The following is a 9563-nucleotide window of genomic DNA, read 5'->3' as shown; positions in this document are numbered from 1 at the left end:
TTGACATTGGGGCACTTTTGAACCTAAAAAATTGGGGCTTTTGCAAAATATCGTGAATTTTCGCTAAATTCACTTGTCTTATGCTCTTGGGAACACGTATTAATGCAATTGGGGCAGATTGGTCGGTGAAAATTTGGGGCTTTTGCTGAAATTTGTGGATTTTGGCAAAATTGATGTGTGAAATGCACTTTAAGGATATTGCTGAAGCAATCTTGGTGCTGTAAGCAATGTAATTTGAGTCTTTTATCTCCCACTTGAGAGATTTTGGAGAAATTGTAGGGAATTTGTGGTGTTTTAGTGTATCAGAAGTTGTTTTGGACACATATGTATGCAGTATACATGTCATGCAACTCCTATTGAGTCGATGCATTGCTTAATATTCATGGTATAGCAGTCTTAGAGTTCATTTGCACATCTGGGATTGTTGCATATGTAATTTTTGATGGCATTGCTGAAGTGGGAGTCATGTGGCAGTGATGTATGCATTGCTTAATATTCATGGTGCAGCAGTCTTAGAGATCATTTGTAGATCTGGGATTGTTGCATATGTAATTTTTGGTGAAGTTGCTTAAATGGGAGTCACTTGGCAGTGATGTATGCATGTAATGTATGTTGAGATTTTAGTTATATTGCTGAAAGTCATCCTTTCTATTACTGTACTTGTATTTGGGCACTGTCGGTAATACAATGCCCAAATACAAGTCATCGACACTTTTTGCTTGGTGATTGAAGTTAGAACAAGTTTTTTTTTTTTGTTGGGGGGGGGGGGGGGAACTTTGCAGCACAAAGGCAATATTATTTGGGGGTAGTGGAGTGGCTAACAATTCACCTAGGATGCAAACAGCGCCTTTTAACATGGGTTTTCTAGTGGGGGAAAACTTTGTGGCACAAAGGCAATAATATTTGGGGGCCATGGAGTGGCTAACAGTTCACCTAGGATGCTAAGAGCACCTTTCAACATGAGTGCATGCAAATTAGTATGGATGCTTAAAATTTTTAATCCCCTAGGAGCATAAATTCTGAATCCTTTTTTCTTTTGCAGACCAAACAGCTCATAGTGAAGTATCCCGGTGTTGTGGTTTATGGGACGGCTCGGAATCCTGAATCATCTGAAGGTCTTAGACTTTTGAAGAAAAGACATCCTGTACGCTGTGAGATAGGCACTTTGGATGTTACTAAAGAGGAAACTGCAGCGGTAAGACTGAATGGTGCCAGTGCCTTTCTATTGATTGCAATGATGCTCCTTATTCTTAAAGGTTTTTGGGATGATGCACACTTGCACAAAGATAAGACTGAATGGTGCTGGCCGAATCAAAGTCTTGTGTTCTTCTTGCCAATAAGCCTGAGGTATATGCTGAATGGAATAACATTATGTAGCCCATTTAACTGCTTCAGAGGCATTTTCTTGTTTTCTTTGAGTGGATGCCCATATACACAGAAAATAAAGCTGAGGCGGTTCTCATTATGACTTGCCTGCATAGTCTAGGGTGTTTCATTTGCTCTCCGCTTGATTATCTGCCTATTGTAGGGCATTTAATTTCTTGCACCTTATCTCTGATTTTACTTCATTCAACCATTTGTGCTGCAACAAGTTGTTTGCCATGTTGTGGTATCATCACCTTTGTAAGACATTAGAATGTATTGGCTCAGATTTCTCATTTGCATGTAAAGGGATGCTTCATATCAGCATGAGTTGGTGATAAACAACTGCTTATTAAAGTTGGTCCCTTTTTTGGGGGGTGTAGGTAACCTTTTGAGAATCATGGATCGTGTGTATGCCAGGCACTTGCAAAGCAAATAGATGAGAAGTATGGGCGCTTGGACTTAATTGTGAACTGTGCTGGTATCATGCACATACCAAATGAGCTTCAACCAGGTATGTTTTGGAGTTTCGGTCTTTCAAATATCAATGCATTTTTCTTTAGAACTTTGAGAGCAAGTGTAGGTTAAGAGACTTGGACAAACCTAGTGATAAAAGGTCTCCTCTTGCAGGCAGCTAGTTTTAGGTCCTAAAAGAAAAAGCATGTTAATTATTGAGTTCTATCGAGTGATAGCATGGAGGCTCACACAAAGCTCATTGCAATTAAAGAGGCTCTTAAGTAGGGCATCCTAGCCCATGAATGAGGGTGTTTACTGCCTAGAATAAGGTGGTATGCTGCACATACCACATTTGAGGTCACAGTCACTCATTAAATAGTTCTGTTTACAACCAGGTTTGCAGTGCAGCCAAGGTTAAATGACTTCTTGTCATTGTCTTTGCATGAAACTATTGTGTGAATATGCAGCAAGCTCTGTGAGCCCCTCAATCAAACAGTTTCAGCTTGCTGTTGTAAGGCTTCATAATGAAGATGGCCATGCCTGGCATGCAAAAGAAAGCCCAGCTCAGAAGAAGAGTGAGAAACAAGGGCCATGAGCTGATAAAGCTCACTCTTTTGATTACTGGTCCAAAGGATATCTCATGAGGTAGCATCCTCCACCTTGACCTACTCTGTGAAGATGACTTGGTCTGGAGATAAGTAAGACCCATGCATTGATAGAAGACTGAAGCCAGGATTTCTGCTATAGATTGAGATCCTAGTGTTTGAGGTGTAAGGGGATAGTGCTGACACCATGAACATACGCTGAAGAGTTGTCACCTTGGTGATGGATAGGGTTGTCATGTCCAATGGTGTCTGATTAGTACGGTCCGATACTAGTATGGTACTAAGCGGACTAATAAATCTTGGACCTACATCCGATGGAAAAAATTGTACATATAATTTTAATGCCTATACCTAATATTGGGACTCAAAATAATACACTTTAAACATTAAGAGACTTTATACCAGGAGTTTACATTTAAGAGCTTGAGGATAGAGAGGATGGCCAATGGAGAGCTTGAAAGTGGAGGTAGGGTGGAGATACGGCAAAGGAGGGCTTGAGGGAGTGGGGTTAGAGAGCTTGACGAGAGAGTTTGAGAATAGAGAGCTTGAAAGTTGAGCTTGAAATTTGAATTTGAAATTAGAGAGGGAAAGAGAGGCAGAGAGTATATTGCTAGAATGGGGGGCGAGAGGGAGGGAGGGAGGGAGGGAGGGAGGGAGGGAGGGGGGGGGTAAAATGTACAAGTGTGTTGTGAAGAGGAAGCCTAAACAACACCTACAATTTACCCCAAAAGTGATCCCAAATGGTCACAAACAGGCACTTTGAAACAATCAGATAGTTTCCACATCAAACGCCACTGGATGTGCTGTATTAGAGTGGACGGATCAGACAAGTTGGCCTGTTTGTCGGACGTGGACAACTAGGGTGATGGAGCCCCCTCTATCTAGATCCAATCATGCACAAGGTCATATGACTTGATGTGCCATTATTTGCAAGCCAAGGCTTCTTGGAAGAAGTCTAAAGATGAAACTTATACAATATCATTTACCTCATGCAAGTGGATAAGAGAAGATTTGTTGTAGTAGCTAGTGAAGCAAACTTTGACTCTTTTACTCTATTCTTTGCCCTAGGCCGACAGTGAGTGAGCTTCTTCCAACTTTTCTACTCGAGATGAGTTGTCTTTCCCACCATGAGAGCACTTGGGAAAAGCTTGGGACTTCTTGTCGTTTTCTTTGTTCGACTTCTCGTATTGATCTTTACTCCTTTTCTTCTTTAGCTTTTGATGTCTGAGCCACAAAAGCTTGAGTGAGAGGATCTCTCCACTATTCTTGCTATGCTGAGATGTTCAAGATTATGGGCACTAACTCTTCCCAGGGAATGGCTTGTTGCAATTGGATAGTTTAAATGCCTCTGGAGCCTAGATCATTGTTCAAAGAGCATCAACACATAGCCCATGAGATGGCCTATAAACCCCCTTCCATGGAATGGGCGGATTGATGTAGGAAGTATAGCAAAATCCTAGAAAATAAAGATGAAATATAAGGTCATGATTGCACAAGTTCATCCAAGTGGATATAGCAACCTAAGATAGTACAAAGTATGAGGGATCATGGAACAAATGGAATTAAGTTCAAGGCTTGTCGAAAAGCCTAGAACTTTAGTTGAGGAAAGAGCCTTCATGAAAGGATTTGCCAAGTTGTCTTCAATGGGTATGTAAGGCAACTCTATATCTTTAGATGACATCCTCTCATGGACATAATGTTAATGAACTATCAAAAGTGGATGTAGCAATGGAAGCATGAAAGAATGCTGAAATAAATTGTTGAACATGAGATAGAAGAGAGAGGAAAGAGAAAACACAAGAACACTACAGGGAAATGGAATCCATATACCAAACACGAGATAGTTGCATACAATAGTGAGTCATTGGCTATGTGGACACTGGCACTGGCTCCCTCTCTCCAATAGAATGGCATCAGGTCAGCTGGCGATAAATACTAGTCAGCCAGCTAAAAATAATCCCCAAAAAAATACCTAGCCCACTATAGGAGACCTAGACTCACGCATGAACTAGCTATATTGCTAACACCCTCTCTCAGATCATGGCTGATTTGATCCAATACAATTGTTAATGAGCCATTATACTCTATACAACAAAGACCACCAGAATAGGACCATGGATACCCAAGTAGTGGGTGATCAAGCCACCACGATTGTGCCTCGCAGAGAACTTGATGTCGAAGACGATCATACTAGAACCTAAAAATAGAGAAGAATCATAGCACCTCTCTATGTTTGTCATCAATGCCTTATAGTAGCATACATGATCATCTTGTCAAAAATGCCATGGAGCATTCATGAACATGGATTCCCCACCTTTGACCAAGACTGCCAAAGTGTCTTCTCATGTGAGCTTAGACTAGGAGCAAATTCCGCCCTCTCTTAAGTGACACCCCATCATGTGAGGAGCAAATCCTATTCTCTGTCAAGTAACACCCCATCATGAACCTAGAAGTCAATCCGAGCTCTAGGATTTCAAAACCTGTTAGATTTTGGTTGATGTTTTAGGGAAGTACCTCTCTAGAACGTATGCACATGTATACTTGTATAGCTGAGGCTTATCGGCCCCACCTCACCACTCTCTTATACTCCCTCTCTGGCATTGGAGATTCCTGAGGAATGATCGCATCACTTGCACTAAAAAATAGGAGGGGTTGCCAAGCCCTTCTTGTGATTTGAAGAAGATGACTCTTTTTGTGCCTTGGCCTTGGTTAGAGTATCCAAATAAGAGTTGGAGGACGAGGATGACTCGTCGGAGGAGTCCATATCTTGTTGCCTCTTTTCTCCTCCTTCCAAAAAGTTGCTAACTTTTGCCCCGTCTCAACAGCCTGTAGATGCTGTCACATGCTGTTGATTGGTCTTCTCCTGTCCCTGGCTGTCGTAGAAGGTCCTCCAATGGTTGCAAAATCAGACTAGCAGCATTTCCTCTCTCTCTCTCTTGTAGACTAAATACATTAAAAATGTCTCTCTCCAGCCTCTAAAGACGTTTTTCAGTCTAACATGGGCATTTTTGATAAGTGGTAACCTTTCAAAATGGTTTTTCTAGCATTATCTACAATTAAATATTAATTTTCAGTCTTTAAATACTGAATATTAATCTAATAATTATTTCGATGCCCTGAAAAATAATTGGACTAGTCAATAATTAAATTGGCTAGCTAACTTCCATTCTTGAGTGTCTCTATGCCATCTGTGATCATCAGATTGGCGTTAGGTGCCATTAAATGTCACTTCTCTAATATCACCAACTGACACTTATTGCCAAATGAATGACCTAGGCCAACAATTGGCACCAGATACCACCAAGTACCTATGCGGCATAACTTATAGCAACTTTTGTCTTTGACATCCTATGATTTCCTTGGGTCCCGGGCTCGTAAATTTACTTTAATCCCAGTTGCACCTCACATGTGCAACATTTACTTAATTATGTGATTAAAAATTAATCCACTTGCTAAGTGAGGTTTCAAAAATACATGTCCTCATGACAGTCATCCCTCTCTGAAGCTGCAAAGGCCTCATTGGAGCCACCATACTAGGATGGAATCTCCCATGTAACCGCAAAGATGCCTTGTGCTCAAGCAGTATTGAGGACATATGTGTAAAGCTCATTGGTATTGATAATGTTTGGCCCCACAAAGCGTTGGTCACTCCATCAAACTCCACAGGGAGCTTATAGAGCACAGTTCCTCCAAGATGAGCCTCTAGAAGGGCGGACTGCATGTATTGAAGTTGATCTTGTACCTTTGTAACACGAAGCAAGATGGACTAAATAGTATCGTTCGACTCAAACTTCATGTGCTAGAGTTGTCCATAAAGGGTAACTGCATGTATGGTTGAGGGAGCCTCATACAACGTTTGAAGCTTCACCGATATTGCTGAAGTAGTCTAGAGGAGGTGACGGCTAGAAGAACTACTTTGGAGATACATGAAGAAGAGTAGAATATGTATAGGAATCGTGAGAATCCCATATAAGCATGGCTTTTTCATAGCTGTTCTTGTTGAAATAATCTGGAAGACGAACCGGGTGCTCAGGATGCTCAAAAGCTCCAGAAACAATGTACCATAACCGCTTTTGCACAAACCATGCTTTCATAACAGCACTTCATGTTAGGTAATTAGGGCCGTGGAGTTTGTCACTAGTAGAATAGTAGGGGGGAAGCCATCTGGAGAGGAGAGGAAAATAAAATAAAGGAAAGAAGAGGCGAGAGAGAGTACAGCCAAAGCTCAGTACAAACTACATTGATCGGAGTTCACATGCAGTGTAGGATAAGCTGATCACAAAAAAGAAACTAAAAACAAGAAAATCTGTAAGAAAACAGCCAACTCCCACTACCGGAAGATAGAAAATGATGTTGACAGCTTAGTGAGGTGACAAATACTGTAAGCGCAGATGCTGAGGACAAAAACACAGGCTGAAAAGCATTAAATGCTGCCATACAGTGCTGGAAATCTGAAACACAGGTAACAGTCCGTAGAGGTTAAAGCACAGGCTGGGAAGGCTGGAAAAATGATGATTTGCAGTAGACAGATGGCACTTGATTAGAAGAAGACGGGGAAATCAGCAATCAGTAGTAGAAGACCTGCAATCAGTAGAAAACAGCACTAGGAACGTAGATACTAAAATTTGATGCCATGTAAGAAGTGGATGCAGCAATGGAAGCATGAAAGAATGCTGAAATAAATTGTTAGACACAAGACAAAAGTGAGAGGAAAGAGAAAGCACAAGAACACTGCAAAAGAGAACTCAAAGATGTGCTTGGGAAATTGTAAGAGGCCCAGACTTACTCATGAGCTGACAATACTGCTAACATGAACTTCTACATGCTTTATGTAGGTATGGAAAATTGGGTTTTGTGCATTGGCCAAAGCACTCGGGGTGTCAGTGTAGATAAGTGGCAGAGTGGTGTGGTGTAAATGTAGATGTACAAGTAACTTGTGGAGCCAAACACACTCCATTGTAGCTGTGAATGCTGCTTTGTACTCAGCCTCACAACTGGAAGTAGCAAATGTATTTTGTTTCTTGTTGAACCAAGAAAAAAGAGATGTACCTAAGTAGTTGCCACTATGAGAGAGACAGGAATCTGAACATCCAGCCCAATCACTAAATGAATATCCATGCAAAGGAAGTGAAGAATTAGTCTTGTACAAAAGGTCGAGATCTTAGCTACCGTTAAGATATATGAAAGACATTTTTCATTACCTACCAATGGAAAATTGAAGGGTTGTCCATGAACTTGCTCAATTGGGAGACAATGAATTGAAGATCAGGTCACATGTGACATAAATAAATCAAACATCCGAGAGCCTATTGATAAAAGGGTAGTATCGAAAGATCCACTGCTATGATCAGAAGTGAATCTGGAACCAAGCTCCAAGGGAGTGGACATTGGCTTGCAGTCTTCGAACCGAAAGTGCTGAAGAAGTTGTCCAATATACTTGGACTTTGTCATGATGATACTCCCCTCAATGGTGGCAAATTGGATACCCAAGTAATAATGAAGTAGACCAAGATTTGTTATGGCAAAGGCTTGCTGTAAATCAGCCTTAAATGCTGCGATTTGACCAACATTGGTTCCCAAGTAATAATGAAGTAGACCACGATTTGTCATGGCAAAAGTCTATTGTAAAGTAGCCTTAAATGCTGCAATTTGACCAGCACTGGTCCTACTGACAAGCATGCCATTAAGATAGAAAACAAGAATAGTAAAATCAAATCACTGATGTTGTATATAGAGAGTAGCCTCTGTAGGGCTATTTTGGAAGCTAGGATGCAATAGTTGAGAATGTATTGGGCATACCAAGCTTGTGGAGCCTACTTTGAATCATACAAAGTCTTCTTGAGATGATAAACTTTGTGCTTGAAATCTTTGACCTCAAATCTTGGAGGTTGTGAAACATATAGCTCTGCAGTGAGATACCCATAGAGAAATTCTGTCTTGATGTCTAGGTGATGCAACTCCGAATGAAAGTGGGCAACAAGGGCAATAGCATTCCTGATGGTAGTGATGTGAGAGGTAGGAGCAAAGGTCTTCTCAAAGTTGATTCCTTGCTGTTGGGCATAGCCCTTAGCAACTAGGCGGGATTTGTACTTGTCAATAGAACCATCTGATTTTCTTTTAATTTTATAAACCCATTTGGTACCTATTGCATGCCTGCTGGAGGGTAAGTCATAGGGCTCCCAAGTGTCATTCTAATGGCTGGAATCAATTTTTGTTTTCATTGCTTCCACCCAACGATCATTTGAAAAGGCATCTTTGTAGGATAAAGGTTCTTCATTGCATGCTGTAGACAACCTCCAATGCACATGCAAGAAGATTACCTTGTTCTTTGCGAATGGAGGCTCGTGTATAGGTAGCTAAAGGAAGAGGCTGCTTGCTATCCTGAAGAGTGTCGTGCAACCAATAGGGCATTTTGTAAGGCTGCTGAATTTCAGCCTTTGTTTGCTCCAAAGGATCTTCAATAATGGGCTACTCATGGGACAATGTATTAGGTTGTTGTGGTTGTAATTCAGACTAATTCAAGTGATGTAGTGAACTTGTATGTGGTGGAAAGGAAGGTTGAATAGAAGGAACAACCATGGAACCATAATACCGTTATAGAAGAGCGGTAGTAAGCTGTCAAGGATGTTTGAGCAAAGGATGAGAAGCATTTTCGGTGAAGATAACATCTCGATTGACAATAATTGTATAAGGTTGTTAAAGCTGGTAGCCTTTGCTTTCATTACTACACTCAATAAATATGGAGTGAACAGCCTTATCATCCAACTTATGCCTCTTTTGAGAAGGCACATGAGCATACACTAATGAACCAAAAGTCCTCATATGAGAGAAGGCTTGGAGCCAGTCCATATCTCACGAGGAGTGATGGTGCACAAAGCTCTTGTGGGACACTTGTTCAAAATATAAAAGGCACATATAATAGCATTGAAACCAAAAAGAATTGAGTAAATTCTTATTCTTCATCATGCATCTTGTCATCTTCATTAGCAATCTATTCTTCCGTTCCACTACTTCATTTTGTTGTGGGGAGTAAGGAACGGTGCATTGATATGCATCAAGATGCAAAATACTTTGAAAATTGTTTAGAAAGATACTTTTCCCTTTGTCAATGCCAAGAGTTCGAATGCAAGAGATGCTTTG

General features: G+C 40.9%; 1 protein-coding gene across 1 annotated transcript in view; it reads left to right on the top strand.

Annotated features, from left to right (window-relative positions):
• Positions 1-9563, top strand: part of LOC148015839 (putative oxidoreductase C663.09c) — a 60111-nt gene that overhangs the window by 8970 nt on the left and 41578 nt on the right. Inside the window, exons 3-4 of the mRNA XM_087664825.1 lie at positions 1009-1195; positions 1783-1876. Of these exons, the coding sequence (XP_087520951.1) occupies positions 1009-1195; positions 1783-1876 (281 nt within the window). The remainder of the gene's footprint in view (positions 1-1008; positions 1196-1782; positions 1877-9563) is intronic.

This window comes from Lygodium microphyllum, chromosome 23 (genome assembly GCF_053477565.2).
Source record: "Lygodium microphyllum isolate KBCC chromosome 23, Lygodium_microphyllum_v1.1.10, whole genome shotgun sequence".
Taxonomy (NCBI): Eukaryota; Viridiplantae; Streptophyta; class Polypodiopsida; order Schizaeales; family Lygodiaceae; genus Lygodium; species Lygodium microphyllum.
Note: the sequence above shows the minus strand (reverse complement) of the source record. Positions and strands in the feature narration are given on the sequence as shown.